This window comes from Rhinolophus ferrumequinum, chromosome 17 (genome assembly GCF_004115265.2).
Source record: "Rhinolophus ferrumequinum isolate MPI-CBG mRhiFer1 chromosome 17, mRhiFer1_v1.p, whole genome shotgun sequence".
NCBI classification, from domain to species: domain Eukaryota; kingdom Metazoa; phylum Chordata; class Mammalia; order Chiroptera; family Rhinolophidae; genus Rhinolophus; species Rhinolophus ferrumequinum.
The window spans coordinates 19,394,957-19,417,186 of NC_046300.1; the positions used below are offsets into that span (position 1 = coordinate 19,394,957).

The 22,230-nt window shown below is 39.2% G+C and overlaps 1 protein-coding gene across 1 annotated transcript in view; it reads left to right on the plus strand.

Annotated features, from left to right (window-relative positions):
* The first annotated feature begins 1,867 nt into the window (after positions 1 to 1,867).
* GADL1 (glutamate decarboxylase like 1) overlaps positions 1,868 to 22,230 on the plus strand; it is a 157,753-nt gene continuing 137,390 nt past the window's right edge. The window contains exon 1 of the mRNA XM_033132691.1: positions 1,868 to 1,976. Coding sequence (XP_032988582.1) covers positions 1,940 to 1,976 — 37 coding nt within the window. The 5' untranslated portion in view covers positions 1,868 to 1,939. The remainder of the gene's footprint in view (positions 1,977 to 22,230) is intronic.

Sequence of the window (22,230 nt, forward strand, 5' to 3'; positions counted from 1 at the left end):
ACTAGTGAGCAAGTACCACTTCTGGTTGGAAACATTTTTTAATCCTTCTAATAGAATTAGCTATCCCCTCAGCTGTGGCTCCTTAGTGCCCCAAAGCTTTCATGGAACGTAAAATATCTAAGACAGGTTAGTGGCTCTAAGCCTGTTTCTCTCAACAACACTAAAGTATTCAGAGGGCAAAATTTGTCTTAATTCCCTGGTGACTGGCATAGGGGAAGTGCCCAGTAATTGAAGAATAAAAGCAAGAAAGAATATAATACAATGACTTTGTTTAGGAATAAATATGGAAGTTGAGATAAGCCAGTAAGAAGTGAGCTCATAGAACAGTTTCTGGTTTCCAATCTAAGAAATTTTGAATGGCATATTCCCTGGTTGGGGCTGGCAGGGGAGGGCACAGGAGGGTTCCTTGCCCAGGTCTATAAATTGACATTTCTGTAATGCACTGTGTCCCAGCTGGTCCTGGTTGGTCTCACACAGAGAGATATATAATTTAGCGGCAGCTGACACTCGTCATTGTTCTGTGCTGGAGTAGAGAGGGTTCACTTATTATAATGCTGAAAAGAAAAAAAAAATGAAAAACTTGCCAGAGCGTATACTTTCAGTATTTTTAAATAGTGTTACCAAAGGTCAACTCCTGAAGTTCTTACTTATGCTTTCTTCACTAGATCTCCGTCCTTTGTTTGATGAAACTGGATACAAAAGAGTAGACGGGGAGGGAGATCTCAGAAACTTCATAAAATTTGTCTGCCGGGTCTTAATTTTAGTATTTTAAATAACTTCAGTTGTAGGCATATTAGGAATAATCAATTCTCATTTGCAAGAAAGGGTCCGCATTATCTTCACTGATATCAGGACTTTAATTACGTTAGCCAGAGGAAATAATTCACCTGCTACGAAATGACACTAGGCTCTGCCAAAGTAAACCAGGATTTTTTTTCCCAACCTGTTGAAGGATCTGGATTACAAATGAAGTTTCCTAATGTAGTTGTCATAAATGTGCTTTGAAGTGGCATTCACTGATTGCTCCTATCATATCAACAGCCTAGGTTAAAAGCTCCTAAGGGAATTTAACTTTAAACATAAAGCTTGTTGGAGGAATGACAAAAAGCAGCACTCGCTGATTCAATTTAAATTTACAATAGGAACACGGCTAACACCCAACTTCCCAGGGCTTGCTGGAAGAAACACAGCGTTGAGAAAATTTTACTCTAAAATCCAAACAAGTGTTTCTTTTTTCTAACTCACCACCTCCTTTTGCTCATTACTACCTAGCAACAAGATGCCTGCCTGTTTCCTTTCTCCAAACTTGAAATTATGCAGAGGCAAAACTCTGAAATCTGATCCGGAAAAGGAATTTGCTTGTAGAACTCTTAAATGTCAAGGCAGTGTTGAATGGATAGGTAGGAGCCCCGTTCACCTCAGATGCCCTAAAATAAGTTCCTTGAGCTGGTGGCCTGCAGCAGGCGTCATATTTAGCTTAGGGCTTCTCAGGCCAGATCAGACTCTGCGAGGTGGTTACTCCAAAAAGCTGGACGCTGGGAAAATCAGGGCCCAAGTCTCACTCACCTGCTTTGTCTCTAGGAGGGCTGCTGGGGCACTCCCTGACTATTGCTACCCAGGTAAATTACTCGTGGTAATTTACCTTCCCATCGACAGCAGAGGGACCCTGGCCCTCGGTCATGTCTGTGGCATGCAGCCAGTCACATACCAAGTATTAATACGTCTTCAGGAGGCTGGCAATGGAGCCTCAGATGGCAAAGTGAAAAGAGCACCTAGAGCGCGGACAGGTCCCTCCCTTTCCAGTGGCGTGTGCTCAGCGGCTGCCGGGTGCACCTGCTGGTGGGTCCCCAGGGGGGTGGCGCTGCCCCAGCAACCGCAGCTGCCGCCTAGACTGCAGGAGCCCAGCACCACCGGGGCAGCCCGGAGTTTGGGAGCAGAGATGAGCAGCGACCCGGACCACGAGTACCCGGTGGACGGTAACGACTAGCCTGGCGCGGCTGCGTTTTTTAGTCTTTAACCACCCCCACGCGGGTTTTAATCTCCCTGGTGCTGGTTGGCCGGGGAGGACGAGGAGGAGGGTTATTTCCCTGAAAGGCGGCCAGGGTGGGTAGGAAGCCTCCCTCTTCAGGGATTTTTGCACCCCTCTCTGCCTCTTTTAGGGCTACTTTTAGAATTAAACAAGTTAACTTGTATACAGAGCAGAGACCCGCACTTGGACCATAATGCACATATGCAGGTTTGTTAAATAAAATACTGCTTGGTGCAGTGTTTCAGCTGTTTGGTGCGCTGCTGCGGGTGTCCCCAGACGCCGTGGAAGGACCTTCCCTGACACCAAGATGATTTTGCTTGTACTTTGGGACATGCGCGACATCACCCCCTCCTTCCCACCTCCAACCGTTTTTCTACAAACTGGCCTTAAAAGAGGCTGCCTTGATCTCACAGAGTGAGTGGTGCTGGAACTGACTTCCGGTTGGGGGCCGGGACGTTAGTTGCTTACAGAAGGCATCGTGGCAGCAGCATTCCCCAAATTGACTTTATAATTCAGGTATCATTTCATCCTACTCTAAGACCGTGGCCACCAGCTTATGTGAGGGAAGGGTCCCAGGGAGCTTTGAACAGTGTGATGAAATACGCTGAACCCCTTTCCCATCGAAAACTCCCTATACGTATATGTTTGCATGTCTGCTGAAGGGTTTCAAGCTGGACTCCTTCAATGCCTCCTGTGTACCCCTGGTTAAGAACTCATGCTTTGCAAGGTGATTATTACAGCTGGTCAAGCATTTTCACGAAGTAGTTAGTTGTTGATCTTTTAGGAGGAGCGCTCCTCCAGGAATAAGTCCTCTTGGCATCAATAACCGTTTCCGACCGTGCTGAACATGGCTTAATGAAGCTGCGTTAAGTTGACACTCTCTGGGGGCTTGGGTGCCACAGGTGTGTCAGGTGCACTGGCCCAGCGTCCCTGCAGATCGGTCATTTCCAGAGCAGGGAATTTGCACGGGAGTTGGCAAGGCAAGAACTATTGTGCTGCAAGAAATTCTTCTTTCATTCCTTTTGTCGTCCCAGGGAATGTTCCCACTATAATTGCCCTGGATATTTTCCAAAAATACATAGTTTTTAAAGTTGCATTGCTGTTGTTTTCATTACATGGCATAAAAAACTGGCACTTTTAATTAAACTACTGGAGCTTATTGTAAAACTATTACTTTTGCGTTCCTAGGGTCAGCACATACTGTAATTTAAGATATCTGACTCTGAGAACTGATCGAGAACTATAATCTAGATTGTTGATTTAAAAAGTTCCTCCTAATATGTCAGGCTTCTTTATTTGGGGCAATAATGGGCGGGATAGTTGTATTTAACTACCTTAGCCCTGCACTGTTTTGTTTGCTTTTTTTTTTATTGGTTTTAGGTGCACAAAACAATGTAATAGTCAGACATTTACCATTTCTCTCCCTCACACAGTGATAACCCCCTCCCTCCATCTACTACCCCTCTGACATCGCACACAGCCATACAGGAGTAGAGACATTTCCACTGTCTCTATTCCTAATGCTGAACTCCACTTCTTGTAACCACATATATATATGTAAACCATATATATATATATATATATATATATATATATATATATATATATATAGATGCACACATATATATATAACGACAACCATATATATGTATATATATTATATATATATATATTTGTGTGTATATATATATATATATAAACTTGTAGTTGACATTCATTATTGTTCAGCTTCAGCTTCAGGTGTACAGTGCAGTGATCAGGCATCTACATCATCCCTGAGGTGGTCTCCCTAATGGGACAAGTGTCCATCGGATACCCTACAAAATCTTTACAATATTATTGATTACATTCCCCAAATTGACTTTCATATCCCGTGGCAATCTTGTGGTTACCGACTGTGCTTTCTAATCCCCTCACCTTCCCCCTTATCCCCACCCCCCCTCCCATCTAGCAACCCTCAGTTTTTCCTCTATGTCTCTGTGAGACTGTTTCTGATTAGTTCATTTGTTTATTCTGTTCTTTAGATTCCACATGTAAGTGAGATCATATGGTATTTGTCTTTCTCTGTCTGACTTTGTTTTGAATCTTAATTTCTGTTTTAAACTCACATACCCTTTAGAACTCTGATACAAACTTAAAAAAAAAAGTACCTCTTCTTCCTAAATTAAGCATGTGTCATTGTAACCAGGTGTGTCTGTCCCTTATGAAGACTTCAATAGTTGCTATATATGAATAGTGGAGTGTGGAATTTAAGCTTAAAACTGAATTCCAGACGGTACCAGAAGACTTAGGCTGCTGTTACTCTTGAGCAGCTGCTAAGGCAATAACATGTTTCGCAACACCTAAGTGGGCCAAATGTTTGCTATGACATCTTAAAAGAGTATAGGATATATATGTCAGATTTCGTAAATTTCCGAGTCTGGATGACAAGATCATGTAAGGTGACATTGATGAGTATGTTCAATGATAGGCCTGTGTTAAACAAATTCTGTTGTAGAATATATGTTACACACTATACGTTATGTAGTGCCATCATAGGGAATCCTGCTGCAGAGAAGAAGTGCTTATTCTGTTCTTCATGCTTTGATATCATTTATGATCTTGCAATAGTACATCCAAGAGAAGTTTAGTGGAAGTTTGATTCCACTAAAGTAAAGAATTCTTTGCCCTCTAATAATATTTCCTCTGTGGTTTGAAATAATAGCACAAACCTTCCACATAATTTTACCCTGAAAAATCATTATTATTTTATTCATCTTTGATTCTTGTTGAAACACTATTAAAATGGAAGCAAATTTCAAGTTTTAATGGAGGAAGGCCGAAATTTTTTTCTGTTGAAAAACTGACTTTTATATACTGTCATCAGGCTGGTATATATTGTAGTAAAATTAAAACCATGATATTCAGGAACATAATTTCTAAATCTTTTGCTTCTTCTTGATCTTTCCGTTTTCTTTCTTTCTGTAACCTTTTCACTTTTTATTTACTTCTTTTGATCATCATTTAAATGAAACCCACTGCAGGCAGAATTCATCACCCAGTGCATCTTCCCTCATTTAGGATAGAATCGCTATCATTTATTGAACACTTCCTATTTGTTATGCTGACCTAAAAGCACTCTTATCTTACCCTCCCTAATCAGTAATCACTAACACATCATCGAGAGGGGAACCAGCAGTGTCTGCTGCTTTTTTTTTTTTTTTTTTTTTTTTAGAAAACTGAGGCTCTGAGTGGTGACTTAGCACTGAGCATTGGACCCAGGTGCTGTGACTCCGGAGCCCCCAGCTCTAGCACCTAGCTCCTGGCCCATGCTGTCTCCTGCCGAGCCATATTGGTGTATGTCCATAGGGACCTGGAGCAGCATCTTTCGCCTGCCTTTGCAGGGGCCACAGAAGGAACACTGGAGAGGACCCTGGAATGTGGCGCTAAGCAGCATTCTTTCCTCTTCCTTTTGGGTGGGAAAGATGGGAGGAAAGACTGTCATTATTTAAAGGGCCATAGCAATGGCAGGCCTCAGGCTCACACTGCCCTTTCTCAGGGTAGGAACCTGTGCTTTGCCCTGTGGCAGGAATCCTCTGGTTGCTAGGAATGAAAGGCAGCTTGGCCTTTCTGAGGGAAAAGGGCAGCGTGTCCTGTCGGACACACTCACAGCCCTTCTCTAGGAGCACATCCCAGTGGTCGCGATTCTCTAAGGCCAAGGCAGATTTTAGAAGACAGTGCCATGGGATCAGCAGACAGGCACACCATGACCCATAGCTGTTCTTGTGACCAACTGTGGGAACAGAGGAGGAGAAGAATGCATAGGGAATGCTCTGGCCTATGCCTGTTCCCACTGTGTATCTCTAGACACATCATGTATACTCTGAGTTTCAGTTTCCTCATCTGTAAAGTAGGGATAAAAACATCCACTGTTTAGGATTATTGTAAGGATTAGGAATAATATACAGCATAATAATACAATGCCTGGCAGGTAGTAGGATCCCCATAAATAAAATCGCTATATTCCGAAAATTGGTTGTAGAGGGTAGTGAGATCATTGGAATACCTAATTTGTAAGTGTTTTCTAATTGTTTTGTACTTAAGGTGCTTTCACATGTCTACTGTTGAATATCCTTTCTTTGTTTGCAGAATTAGCTCCAGAACAAGACGCTTTTTTTTTTTTAAATCACCATTCTTCAGGAATAGATGTGTGAATGAGTAACCTTTAACCGTACATATTGATCTACTTCACAGAAATTGTACGGCTTCTACACCATCCCTGGGAGCATCATGCTCACGTTTTATTTTCTCATTTCTCATTACTTCCGTTTTCTGATGGAGAAGTGGGATCCCTGGCCTCGTTTTCCAGGATCTGCCAGCAGCACTACCTTTCCCTTCCATGTGGGGAAACGCTTTTCAGTCTTGAAGGAAATCTCTACCTCATTTTTGAGATTTTCACTCACAGACACTCTGATCATTTCGTGGAGTGTCCCTGATGCCCCATCCCCTCCCTGTTATCCAGACCTGCTATACTGCTCTAGAAGTCCTAATCTCTTAGAATTTTTTTTTTTTTTATCGAGGAATTGAACTGACAACCTCGTGGTTGAGAGCCCACTGGCCCATGTGGGAATTGAACCGGCAGCCTTCGAAGTTAGGAGCATGGAGCTCTAACCGCCAGAGCCACCAGGCTGGCCCTAGAAGTCCTAATCTCTTGATTTGAGGATGATACCCCTATACCATCCCACTGTGGTAGAATGGATATGGAAAGGGAAAATACCTGAAAAAAATATCTTAAAGATAGAACCCGTCCCCATTAAATTTGCTCCTGACACTCATGGATTGTGGCACAGTCCCTTTCTCTCCCCTTCCGACATTCCCTTCACCTTGAGCTTCTGATGATTCCGGAGACTGAAAATCCATGGTGATTGGTTGGTTCTGTTTTGTGTTCACTCAAATTATTTTCGGATTATGAGGAATTGATTACATAGAACACATAGCTCTGATTTTGTATGCTTGAAACCACCATTCAAATGCAGAAATATATTTTTTCCATCATCCTAGGGACACATGTCCTGTGTGTTCACTCCGATTATAGCCCCTTCCTTCCCCTGTAAGTAACCATTCCCCTGATTTTGATTGCAATTACCTTCATGCACTTTTTATAGTTTAACCATCCAAGTATGCATTCCTAGACATAACTATTTAGTCTTACCCGTTTGAAAAAATGTGATGTGTATTTTAATTCGTAGATTTACCCTCTTGTCTTTTTTTCCCCCCATTCCTATAATTTATCTGTTGAAGAATCTGAGCCATTTGACCTATGGAATTCACCACAAACTGAATTTTGCTGCTTTCATGATCATGGTTGAATATTTTTTTGAGGACTGCCTTCTTTTGAACTCCAGTTTATAGCACTTTAGCCATTCCTCCTTCTCTGTCTTCTTGTCTAAACTACATTTCTTAGTCTAATCCTTAAATTCTAGAAAAAAACATGAAATCATTTTACCTATTAGACTTTTTATTATTAGGCAGTAAAGCATTTTTTTGAGCTTCTTGTATTCAGCGCCTTAATTTCTGCATTAACTTCATTAAGCATTCTAATGAGTTGGTCAAAAATTGATGCTCTCATTTACCAATTAGTTCAAATATTGGTAATTTGGGAGCTTTATAGGGCAATGTTGCAAATTTTTAATATTTCAGCCTTTTTGGAACTAGTATCAGAATTTTTCATATTTTGTTGTATTTTATTTTTGATCTCTTAATTTTCAGGCAAGTATTTCTTCTCTTTACCATTAGTAATAGTAAAATGTTGGAGTACATTAAATGTTTAGAAATATGGTTTATTTGAAAAATATAAATTCTGGGTTACTTAAATTATAGTAGATTGCAGAATAGTTTGTACAGTAAGAGTCCATTTTGTTGAAAAACAATAATTCATTTATACATATGAACTGGAAATGAAAGTATATACACTTGGAGATTAAAAGTAATGTATGATTGGGTAGATAATAGAATTTTTCCTTAGGTTCTTCTTCCTGTTTGTATTTATGGTAATGACTCTGCATTGCTTTGATAGAAAAAAAAGAAGAAAATTAATTTGGTGGAGAAGAGAGTTGGGGATCGGCTTTGGTTTGGCTTCAATGTTTTTCTCATTCATTTTAGGCCAGGCTTTCCAACTGTTTTTATATGGTTTTGTTTTTATCATCTTACATAGGCATGAATGCCATTTCTATTATTCAAACAAATTCTTACATTGGAATCTAAATGTGTTCTTATTAACCCACTATTGCTGAATACTCAGGTTATTTCAACATCTTTTGTCACAAACAAGATAGAGAAAAAAATAATTGACTAAAAATTTATTAAAAGTATAAAAGCAAAAATAAAATGGGGAGAGCTCTATGATTCTAGAAAAGGATTAACAATGTCTTAAAGCATGATTAGAGTTGAAAATTTGCCCAGGAGTGCATGAATGACCAATCCTTGGTAATCCAATGACTGGAAATATTTATTTTTTAACAAATGGTCATCTTGACCAGTTTGCACTTGGTCAAATTGCTGTTGGACACACATTAGGCTGCTGTCAGAGCAGTGAGGAGAAAGAAAAAGGTTTGAGCTTTGCTCCTGATAGATCAAAGCTCAGTTTCTGACTGTAAAAGCCTTGAGGCCCTTTTCTGAGTATCAGTTCATTCCCCATACAATGGAGGTGATAAGATATAACACTGCTTACCTCATGGGGTTTTATGAGATCATATGTAAAGAACCTGGCACATTGAAGGTAAGTATTTCCTACCTTCCTTCCTAGATAAGTATTTATCACATTGAATTATATGGGTAAATATGTATGACATTCTCTGGGGAATACAGTTTAAAATAAGATTTGGTTTAAATAAATCCTCCAAACCAAATAACAGGTGTATTGTAATATAAGGAAAGGAGACCATAGACTTCTATCAGTCCTAATAGAATAATTGAAAAGGGGACAGTAATTTTTAAGATTCTTCCTGCTGAAAACTCAAACAACACAAATGGAGAATAGAATGGAAAAATACAGTGTGGGAGGTAGATAGATTTGTTTTGTTTTGTTTTGTTTTTGCTGCTGCTGATTAAATTATGATGGTTGAGCTCAACATCTCTCTCAGTCTGTGCAGGCACAGAGCCTATCTCTGGTGGATTTAGGGAACTAAAGTTGGTCCTGCTTCTGTTACCATCACTGCTTTAAGGACCATCCGTTCAACAGGCACTGCAGACTTACACATAGGATGAATCACAGCAACGCCCCCCCCCCCCATGTGGTTTTTCAGCTGACACTCATTTTATGAAAAATGCATCACAAAATTGTCATGCAAAGGAATTATCACAGAGCAGGCATTCCCTTGCCCTAGCTGAGCTTTGTTCTAAGTACCAAGATGTGGCTTAAATGCTTTACTTAAAATTGTCTTGTCTGTGATTTTTGTGGCTAGGGCTCTTGAAGTTGGCGATGGGTCCCAACAAGTGTTGCACCTCAGATTGAAAAGAATACCATGGAATGTATCTTTGCTGTTCCCTTCCTGGTCCTTATTGGTAGTGGAATGGCAAAATTTTGCAGACTAAGATATGGAAGTATTTGGAGTTGGGTTAGCAAATTGGATATTTAGAGTTGAAGGGATACTAGATGTCTATTCCACAGATGACTGTTTCACTGCTATTCTTTTCAAAAGCCAAACGCAGAAAATTTATATTAAGAAACTTTTTAAGATTTATAATAGCATTAAAAAGAATACTTACACATAAACTTAACCAAGGAGGTAAGAGACTTGTACACTGAAAACTACAAATATTACTGAAGGAAATTTTTAAAAAGACACAGATAAATGGACAGACATCCCATGTTCATGGATTGAAAAACTATATTGTTAAAACATCTGTACTACCCAAGTTGAGCTACAGATTCAGCACAATCCCTATCAAAATTCCAAGAACATTTTCTACAGAGGTAGAAAAATTTATCCTAAAATTCATATGGAATCTCAAGAGACCCCCAGATAGCCAAAACAATTTTGAAAAAGAACAAAGTTGGAGTACTCACACGTTCTTATTTCAAAACATATTGCAAAGCTACATTAATCAAAACAGTAGTGTACTGACATAAAGAGAGACAAACAGATCAATGGAATAAGATAGAGAGCCAGGAGATAAACCCACATGTATGTGGCCAAATGATCTCCAACAAGGGTGACAAGACCACTCAATGGGAAAATGATAATCTCTTTAACAAATGGTATTGAGAAAACTGGATATTCACATGCAAATGAACAAAGTTCCACCCTTATTTTACATGCTATACAGAAATTAACTCAAAATGATTTAAAGATCTAAACTTAAGAACTCAAACTATAAAATTCCTAGAAGAAAACATAAGGGAAATCTTTATGACATTTTATTTGGCAGTAGTTTCTTGGATATAACACAAAGAGCATAGGCAACAAAAGCAAAAATAGACAAATGAGAATATATCAAACTGAAAAACCTTTTGTGCATCAAAGGGCACAACCAGCACAGTGAAAAGGCAACCTATGAAATGGGAGAAAATATTTGCAAATCGTATATCTGATAAGGAGTTTATATGCAGAATATATTAAAAACTTCTACAACTCAACTACAAAAAAAAATCAAATAACTCAGTTAAAAATGCCCGAAAAACTTGAACAGACATTTCTTCAAAGATGATATACAAATGATCAACAAGGGTATGAATAGATGCTCAACATCACTAATCATCAGACAAATGCACATCAGAACCACAATGAGGTATCACCTTATATCCATTAACATGTCTACTATTTAGAAAACAAAACAAACAAACAACAAATAACCTCAGAAAATGACAGGTATTGAGGATGATATAGAGAAGTTGGAACACTTTTACACTGTTGGTGGGATTCTGAAATTATGCAACTGCTATGAAAAACATATTGAATTCCCTCAAAATAAATAAATAAATAAATAAATAAATAAATAAATAAATAAATAAATAAATAAATAAAACTACCTATAGTCCAGTAATCCCACTTCTGGATAAATATCCAGAAGAATTGAAAACAGGGTCTCAAGTTCATACCAGCATTATTCATGATAGTCAAGAGTTGGAGGCAACCCCCATGTCCTTCAATAGATGATTGGATAAACAAAATATGGTATATACACACACTGGAATATTATTCAGCCTTAAAAATAAGCAATCCCATCACATGCTACAACACAGATGTACCTGGAGGACATTATCTAGTGAAATAAGTCAGTCACAGAAGACAAATATTGTATGATTCCACTCATATGAGGTAGCTAGAGTAGTCAAATTTAGAAAAACAGAAGGTAGAATGGTGGTTACCAGGGGCTGGGAGAATAAAGGGAGCAGGGTACATATTTAATGAATACAGAGTTTCAGTTTTGCAAGATTGAAAGATTCTGCAGATCTGTTTCACAATAATGTGCATATATGTAACATAGTGAACTATAAACTTAAACATGGTTAATATGGTAAATTTTATGTTATCTGTTTTTTTGCCACAATAAAAAAGAAAACCTAACATAAAAACTAATGAACAGATAAAAAAAACTTTTAAGGATAGGAAAGTGTATAAAATAATTTAAAAACTTACTTGCCTCTCTGAATGAGCAGCTTACTCTTCTTTTGTGTATCTTGGCATTGTCATTGCGAGCACTGGATAACATTATAACATTTCTCAAGAGATGCCAGGGGCCCAGCTGTTTTTTGTCTCTGTACTGAATGATGTCAACTTGCTGTTCTTGAATTCTTGCATCTCCTTCTGTACTGTCGCTGTTTCCCTCATCACGGTCTCCCACGAGTGCCAGCTATATTTTGTTTGCTCTCATAAATCTTAGTAGCATCATTCATCATCACTTGTCACATTTCCTCCAATTTATTGCTTTTAACAAACTCAGTTATTGTGTCATCTTCTTGGGTTTTTATCTCACAAAAATTGGAATGATGTAAGGTAAATTGCCTCTGAATGAAGTGTAAAAAGGTCTATATGAGTTTATAAGTACCTGTTATATTGACATTGTTCTATTTATTTATCTATTTTGCATTCATCTGTATTCTTGTCTATGTTCTGGATATTGTATGTGGCCAGACAGCAAGCTTCTATATATAGTTCATGTGAATTAAACTCTATTTTTATATAAACATATACATGATTAATTACAGCTCATGCTCATGATTTGAAGACACCAATAACATTTTATTGCTCAAGAGATACACATGTAAACAGAGTTATCAGGTAAGACCCAGTTTAAAGGAAAATTATAGCTTTCTACTCAATGAACTGCTCTGAGAGTATGACTGGTCTCCAACTTTATGGACAGGACGATGCCTGCACGTTCTCTCCTTTTTCTATTTCAACTGCTCCCCTCGGCAGTACCACTAGGAGACCAACAGTCCAGCTTACAGGAGGCTGAGCAACTATACTTCCCTAATTTTTAACACTGCACATGACTTTTTAAGAGTTCTAGTGAAGTATGATTTACTTATCATAAAATCCACCTGCTTGAATGTGCAAGTCAATTTTTTTGTAAATTTACAGAATTGTGTATCCCTCACCACAATCCAATTTTAGAGCCGTTCCATGCACATTATATTTCAAAAAAAATATTACTGTGCTTCTCTGCTATTTCTGAGCACCTGCTCTTCTTTGCGAGGAGCTGTATGCCTGAGAGAGATTGTGATCTTTGCAGGTAGAATGCAAAGAGAAAGATGATTCCTGTTTAGATTCCAGTGGTCAAAATAAGAGCTTTATAGCAAAACGGTAGTTTTACAAGCCAGGCTATTACCTGTGAGACAGGGCTTTCTAAATTTTCTTTCCACTTTAATACAGTCTAGTAGGTATAGAAGACAAAATCATGGAGTTTTATCCATAGTACAGAGAAGATACCTTTACGCACCTTTTGAGGTTATCCATGAAGTGAGTGTCAAAAAAAGGAAAAAATTTAATGTAGGAAAAGTTAATGGAAAATCTCCACTTAGGACATGAGGTGATAATGAGGATAGAAAAAGATGGAAGTAAGAGAAGCAAGTGCTGAAAGACATTGTCTCGATTTCTCATTATTTGGGATCAGAGTCCAGGTGCAGGGAGGGGCAGCATGTGATTTATATGGTAGTTTTATGGAAACACTGAAAGCAGCAACAGAGATCTCTACCAACTTCTCTTGGAGGAGGCCACTCTTCCAAGGAAAAATAATGGCTCACTGAAGCTGGATGGAGAGGGAAAGGCAAAATTCAGCTCTTCAAGGAGACTGATTCAAGGACCCTACCATTCTTCCTCCATCTTAAAGTTGAGTAACACATGCTTTTGTCCCTGTGTGCCTAGAAGCCATCACAGAGAGTATTTGTGTGTGTGTGTGTGTGTGTGTGTGTGTGTGTGTGTGTGTGTGTGTGTATGGCAGGCAGGGGGGAGAGTGGAAATCTGAGAGATCAAGCATTTTACACAGTAAAACTGAACATTGCCCAAAGGAACTGTCTATTATGTTTTTAAGTAGGTTGGACTAAATAAAGTAAATGTTGTTACCTCTTTCCATCAATGGGGACTCGTGGGGAAGACAAGATTAATTAGGGACCAAAATAAAGATACTGTATTTTCTCAGTATATCTGAGTGTCATAAATATAATGATGCCACAAATAGCCTTGAAACAAATGGAACTGCTTGCTTCAGCCACTGCCATTGACACTGGCACTGTCTGTGGGGAGTGTAGGTGTCAAAGATAAATAAGGGCAAAGCTGGGTCTCAGGTCTGCTGATGAAGTGTCCCAAGGGAAGTGAGGCTAAGTAGATAAGTTCTCCATTTTTTAAAGACGGGAAAGCAATGGGGCTCAAGTGTCAGTCAGTCATATGGTGATTGGAAGCGGAAATGTTCCTTTATTCATTCCTGCCAAATAGTACAGAGAGGCTTGTGAGATGAAACAGCTTTGCTGTGCCTGAAGTAGACTTGATGGGCCTACTGACCACTTGCTCATCTTCTCCACCATTTCCTGCCCTGAGCCGCCACCATGCTTCAGGTCCTGAAGCATTGTGGGAATTCACATGTCTGCAGAGCATTGATGAGGACCACTTTTAGAAATGCTGCAATGTGATTCATGTTCATTACATGAATCAGAATTTAATTGAAAAATGGGCTGTAGCTGTGGAATCATTGACAGAGTGGCAAGTCATCTCAGAGGGCATCACTTAACTGAGAGCATCATTTAACCAGAGAGGTTAAATACTACCTGCAGCCACAGAATGAAGTAGGATTGGAGTCTAGATAGAACGCCCCCACCCCAAATTCCTCAGAGTTCTTTCTGTGTATGTAGTCAGAGCAGGTAATTAAAAGTAAGAAACCAACTCTGCAAAATACTGATTAAATCAAAGTTGTATTTGATATTTGTTTGCACCAGCATCTGAGATGTCTTGGTGCAGTGCTTACGAATTTCAGCATTCAGGAGCTTCTCAATGGGAAATATTGCAGAGCAATTATCTAGATTATTTGATGTCAGCAAGCCATCATTAAATATTAAAATCTGTTTTGGTGATTTAGCTGCAGCATTGAAAAATCTTAAATTTTCACGCTCCAATTTTTGCTTATTAAATATATTGCTAAGCCTTCCCTTTGTTTGAGTTTCTTAGCTGAGAAGTCTATTCCCAATTTAGCACTCTGGATGCTGTGTTGTTTGATCTCCTAATACTTTGTATCGACTTACAAAATCAATAGATACTTAGTTGGTATTTTATGACATATCTTATCTGTTCTTTCAGATGCTACGTGGGCCAAAAAATACATTCAAGGAACATATTTCCTTCATATGTATTTTCATCACGGTATATTCTGTTATGCCATCAGCTCAGTTTTATTTCAGTACCTAATTTGTATGAAGCAATGATAGAAGAGAAAGAAAATCTATGAAAAATTCAATTTCCTAATATTCATCTGTGGCCTTATTTTTCAAGTTGATGGCACAACAAAAGAGAATTTTAGAAAGTAATTGTGGAACATACATATGATGACAGTTTTGCCCAGAACTATTCAATACAATATGTCAGCTTAGCAGTTAATTGTTCTTTTATTGTTTCACATGTGTTAGTCCAGTCTCCCTGGTGAAAGAGCTGCACGGTTTAGTGGAAAGAGAAATGATGTCGCATCAATCATAGCTTGAATATCAGCTCTGCTATTTGCTATACGAGCTACGTGAGCTCCATCAAACTCACTAACCTCTCTGATCTCCATTTCCATATTTGTAGAATTGGGTATGATTCTTGTGTCATGAGGTTTTATGATGATTTGTGCAAAAGTAAGTAACATAAATACCTAGTACAATGTCTGTCTGGTTTATAGGCATTCAACAAATGGTAGTCATTGGTTTCAATTTGAGTTTTTCAGGAGCAGACCCTGAGTCAAGGATTTGGGTATAAGTACTATGGGAGGTCGTCCCAGGGAGACCAATAGAGAATGCATTTTAAAGCATGGTGGATATCACTGTAGATAACTAAAGTGTAATTGTGTTGGGTAATTCAGGACGTTAGTGAAGAATACACACCTCAGAGTTATAAAGGACAAGAGTGCTGAATGTTTATACATTGATTTCTATAATTTATTGGTTGAGGGCGGCTGAGGTATGGAGATTAATTTGTCAGAGCTTCAGGCTTGTCATGTAAGTAGGCAGAGGAGGTTTGGCCAAAATAGAAAGGCCAGAGGCAAAGGTGAAGGTGCTCGCACTTAGAAATCAGATAGCTTGCTCCTGGGTGAGATACCCAAAGAACCACCATACCCCATTTTTGTTAACTATTAGCACCTTTCCTTATTGAAGAACTTGTGCTTTCCCCGCTCCCTATCCTGTGGTATGCTGAAGGCACCTCACGCCGGCTCATGAGAGTGTTAAATATTCAGAAAAATTGTAAGCCAGTTTTTAAACTTGATGCTTTGAAATCAGTCTGATGCGAGTCTTTATACCATAGAAATAAGCAAACGCTATCAGGGTCTTTTTTCCACTGCTCCTGCGCTTTGTCTCCCAGAAGATGGGGAATAGGAGTTAGAGTCACAGGACCAGTAATCAGCTAGACCTGAGTTCAGATCTAAGCCCTGACACCTTTGCACTGTAGCCATGGGAAAGTGACTCACTTCTCTGAGCCTCAGTGTCCTCGTCTATGCAGTAGGGATGCATATTATCTGCATATCTGTGGTAAAGGTTAAACACACTCACAGATTTTATGTAAGGAACACTATGGCGTAAGGAATTTATTATAGGAATTATACCTGTTACACAATTGTGGCAGGAGCAGAGGAAGGACTATTCCATAAGGGGGAACTGGAAATCAGAGAAAAGTCACCCACCAGCCCTCCTGAAGCACTGGCAAGGATGGACAAGTCAGAGCTTGTAGGACAATCTGGGAACGCAGGCACGTATGGTTACCAAAGTGTGACCTGAGACAAAGCATGAGATCCGGGACTTCAAGTCTATTTCTGTGGTGGTCCTAGGATGGGAACGAGCATATTGTGTGGATGGGAGGAATGTGAATAATTTGTGGTCAGAGGGTGGACTCTGATGGATTGCAAAAGTGGCTTCAAAATTCTTCCTCCTAGTATTCATACCGCTTGGCAATGTGACACTGCCTTCCGTAATGAAGAGGTGAGCTTTTTTCCTATATCATTGAATCCAGTTGTCCTTGTGACTTGCTTTGAACAACAGAGTAGGGCAGAAGTAATGTGTAACGACTAATCCGAGGCTCAAGAGACTTTGTAGCTTTTGCCTTCGCTATCTTTGAATCTGCTGTCACCTTGTGAGGAAGATCATGTACTCTCTTTGATAAGAGATGAAAAAGAACATCTACATCACTCAGCAATGTGTTTCTGACCCCAAGTTTGCATGTCCCATTTGCCCTGCAAGTAACAGAGTCCTCCCTCCTTAGAAGGAAGTTGAGAACATTTTTACTTCCAGATGCTTCTTGGAGAGGTCTCACTGCTATTCCAGACAGCTTCTCAGTATATCCGTTGCAATCACAGTTAATAAACTCCATAAAAGAGTTTTGGTTAAGTGCAGTTTTCTGCATTTGAGTGTGGCCACATGCGAATGTCACAGCCTGTGTGCTGAGGTGCAAGGAGTGGAGAGTAATTGCCCTCATTCACCTATAAGATGACCTGCCCAAAGCCTAGGCTAGGAGACACAACCCCAGGCACAGATGAGACTTATAACAGAGATAATCAGCAGATCATGCAAATGAGGCAACCATTTAGAGCATTTATTTAAATTTTCATTTAAATTGCTGGTTAAGTGGAATACATTTAAAATCCTGAAGTCAACACTTGAGCAAATTGGTTTTAAAACTATATATTAAATTGTAGCACATTGCAATTTAATATATAATTCCAAGATAATCACTTATTGCTTTAGGAGTACAAAATATGTGTTCAAATAATTTAGTGTGGTTGATGAGACACAAGAAGCAATATCTTCTTGTTTGATTTTATGTGAAAAAGATAAAATGTAGTAATAATCAACAAAAATGTCTGAAATCAGGCTATCTCACTTTGAATTCTGATTCTACCACATGCTAGGTGTGTGATTTTAGCAATTCTCATTTCCCTGGCTTTAATTTCCCTATCTGCAAAATGGAGTTAATAAAGGTATCTTCATCATAGGGTTATTATGAGGATTAAATAAAGTAATTCATATGAGTTGCGTATGTCAGTACCTCATCCATTCTAAGTAGCTAATGAATGTTAACTGTTGTTATGGTTTTGTAAGTGTAATTGTATTTTTGTATCTTTTATGCCATACTACTACTAGACTCTTTTTGCTGAGACAGTATTCTACCCATTGACCTCAAGCATCCAGACTTGTGTTTAAGGGGAATTTTTTTTTTTTAAAGAGAGAGGGAAAAATTCTGTATTTATTTTCTAACCATAACTGGATGGCCTCCACGTTTTGGAGAACTATACAAATACATGGGAAACTCTGAGGGTCCAGAGAGTATACTTAGTAAGGTGTATCTCGTTGGTTTTAAATTTCCTTAGTTGTAATGGCTAAAGAAGCCAAGTTGTTCAGGTTATTAGTTATGGTTCTCTAGTTTCGTAGAACACAACATGACTCTTGCTCACTAAGAAGCGGAGGCTTTTGTAAGGATCGTAGAGAACTCACAGAATTGGAGAGAGAGAGCCAAATAATTAGGGCTTGGAGAAGACTGAAGCCAGGAGGTCTGGACGACTTGGGATTTGAGAGCCCCACGCAGGGGATAACATTAACTGACAGTGCTGCCAAGACTGTGTCCTGGGGGGAGGGCAGTTCCAGTTCAGATGCTGGTTAGACCAAAAATGCCCCAAGCAAACTAGCAAACTACTAAAGGCATTCTGCCTACTCAGCCTTAAACCTTGGAAAACACAGGAGTCACTGATAAAACAACAAGTAAAATCTGATGTCTTACAAATATATGTAGACAAGAAACAAGATGAAGAGTCAGAGAGGACGACGAGCCAAGATGGCAGAGGAGGAAAACGCCAACGGAAACTGGCCATGACTAAGGAAGGAGAAGGAGGACTCAGTGAGCACAGCTCCTGGGGACACACGGCACCGAGGTGCAGTAGCTCTTTCTGAGCCAAATGAAAGCACATCATTCACAGCCAAGTTCTCCAGCCCGGGGCTCATATTTACCATGTGGGTACGCCAAATCCAGTTTTCTCCTAGAGCCCGGCTGCATTCAAATCCTCTCAAACTGAAGTGGTACCCATCAGAGACTTTCTTCTGAGAAGCGTGTCTTCTCAGAGAATAGATGATGTCTAGGGACCCAGATCTTTTGTTAAAGGAGGTGCCCTGGTGTTTCAGCAGAATCTGAATCATTTGTCCAGCATCCCATATGCTAACACAACAGGACCTCATAAAATAAAACCCTGGGTGATGGAAACATGTTACTTCCCAGAAATGTTATATTTTCATCCATGCTTTGCAAAGGAGGAGCCTATCATGAATGCACAAAATGATTTTTTCCCTATCTTGTCTGTTACCTTTTCATCCAAAGATCATTTTAGAACACAGGCTTACTAGAGGAGAGAAAAGCTATCCGACCCATGGGCAGTTGCAGGCCTCATTAAAAAGACATGGGATTCCTGGTTTCAAGTTCACTACTGTCAACTTTTGTAAGGGAGAGTTTACAAGACCTATAAACCAGCGTCTTGACTTTTATTTCTCTCTCTGGCCTGGATAATGGCCATTGTCTCTTCTCAACTCCAATTCTTGATTTCCCATCTGAACTCTGCACCAGTACCCACTTCATCTCTCTAAAGCACTCTTTCTACCCCGTCAGAAGTTCGTGATGGCTTCCTATTGCTTATGAAGTACCATCTAAATTCCTCAGTCTCTATTCAAGTCCCTACAAGATCAGTCTCCACGCCAACTTTTCAACAGGCACTTTTCCCATTTACAGACCTTGCCCCATGGACAAACAGTAGCTCTTGAAGATTCCTGGACCCAGACACACATTTTTCTGCCTCGTTCCTGTTGCTTATTTTTCTCATCCTGCATATCCTTGCCATGACCTTTGTTTCTAACTTCATCATAACCAATTTCTACCAATTAATTCTCCATCTACATCGCACATGCCCCTTATTCAGCTTGCCCTTTTCCAGGGTCCTCATTTTAGTATCGGCCCCCACCATTCCCCTGGTGGCTCAGGCTCCAAACCCAAGAGTCACCTTATATTCTTTTGTTTTCTTCACGCCCTACATCCACTTCATCAGGAAGTCCTCTTCTTGGCTTTACCACCAAAATGTCTCCCGTATTGTGACACTTTGCTCCATCTCCACTGCTACCTTCCGGATCAAGGCTGCCTCCTAAGCGGTTCCCCTGTTTCCACCTCTGCCCTCTGACAGTCCGTCTTCCACATGATATCAGAGAAATCATTTATAAATGTAGACCCGATCATGTTACCCCTCTGTTTAAAACCTTTCAGTGGCTTCCTGTTGCTTTTAGAATAAAATACCTTTTCTGATCTTCTCCCTATCTTTCCAAATGTCACTTTATTCCTTCCTTCTCTTTGTCCTCACACTTGAGCTACGTTGATTTTTTTCTATTTCTTTAAGAAGCCAATTTATTGATTCCTTCTTCCTGGACTATTCTCTTTCCACGTCTTTTTACATCTGGCTTCGTCTCCTCTTTCACATCTCAATTCAAGTGTCTCTTTTTCAGAAAGGCTTTCCCCTGACTGGATCTACAATAACTCCTTGTCCTTATGCTATTAGGTTAGTGCAAAAGTAATTGCAGTTTAAAGGTTAAAAATAACTACAAAAACCGCAATTACTTTTGCACCAACCTAATATCAAGTCATTCAGATAATTTCCTTTAGAGCATTTATTAAAGTCTGCAATTATTTTGATTATCTATCTGTTTGCCTTTCTATTAACTATATTTCCCATCCAACCCAAGTAAATGTAAATTTGTGTCTTCTTGTTCATTGCTCAGCCTCCAGTGCCGTAAAGAGTATTCTAAACACACAGGCACTAAATAAATATTTGCTAAATGGCTGAATGACCACCATCTAATCCAAGAGGGCTTTCTGCATCTCACATTCAGAAGCCCTTCTCATGAATGTCAGTGTATGTTTTGTCTGACCTCAAGTATCATACCTTATACCTTCTGAACGGGATTCTAGGTATTCATAAACGTGTCTAATTTTCCTTTTTGGATTTTGAGATCACCATCTGTGTGTCTGATTCATCTTTGAGTCTCCTATGGTACCTTCCCCAATGTCTCACACATTGTATTCAATAAACATTTCAGAAAATATAAATAAAAGACATATCAACTCACTGTGGATTTCAACTAAGAAGAGACTTTAACCGCAAAATGAATGAGATGAAACAAATGATTTAATTAATTATTATTATTATTATTATTTTGCCTTTGGGTACTCATCTCTAGCTGACTAAAGTTGTAAGCAAAATTTTATCATTTACATCTGTGACTTCATATTTGTGGGTTGCACTGTGGAAATTCTTCTATCTCTAAGTAGGCTCTATGATTCTCTCAAATCACAGAGCTACCGTGAAAATAAGACCCAACCGGAAAATAAGCCCTAGCATGAGTTTTCAGGATGACATCCCCTGAACATAAGCCCTAATGCGTCTTTTGGAGCTAAAATTAGTATAAGACCGGTCTTATTTTTGGGGAAACACGGTATATTCAAAAAACCAAATCCCTGTATTGGTTGCTATTACCCAGACCTTCAGAGCTTCTCTGGCCACTGCCTTATATTATTGTTATTTCTTAATATTTATTTATTTACCATAGTCTTCTTCCTTGTAGGTTGTCCTAGTTACCCTCTCTCTCATGAGCATGTTGTTTCTAAGACAATGGCTTAGAAATAAAATGTGCGTGGAATTTAAAAGAGATGCACACAATATGTGACTGGCAATAGTAGCTACTTTTTTGAGCTTAGAAGAGACACTTAACTTAGAAAACTGCAGGAACAGAGGCATGTCTCTGCAACTTTTTTTCAGCTCTGTTTTTCTTCCCCCTGGATCCCTAAACATTCTCTTTCTAGACTTTCAGCAACTTGAAAACAGAGGCCCTGTGTTGTTTATTTCTGTATCCCCAGGCATCAAGCTGGTTGCTTGGCATATATTGGGTCCTCATTAATTTGTAAACGAAGACAATCCTCTTTCCCCATGCTTTTCTTCTCATGTCTATCTTGAACTGGCCTACTGACTCTCCAGGTTCTGACCCTTGGGCTTCCCTGGGTTCCCAGTATCTTTGGCACAAGTTTTCTGAAGAGTTTCTTGGCCTCCCAACCAGATGCCTGGATTCACTTTCGATCCATTGTTCCTCATTTCTATTCTTTGGAATCAAGCATTATGTTCTTATTGCTAATTTGCTCTTAACAATAAGAGTCTTGGATGGGAAATTTGGCTCTTACTGTCAGACTTTATCACAAAGACTTAAGTCTATTAATTCTACCATTTACCTGAGCCAACAGTGTAATGCGGGCACCAAAAGAGAGTTCACATAGACTGAGTCACTTTAATACCATGTTTCCCTGAAAATAAGACCTGGCTGGACCATCAGCTCTAATGTGTCTTTTGGAGCAAACATTAATATAAGACCCGGTATTTTATTTTATTTTATATTACTTTATGTTATATTATGTTATATTATACCCGGTCTTATATTAAAGTAAGACTGGGTCTTATATTAATGTTTGCTC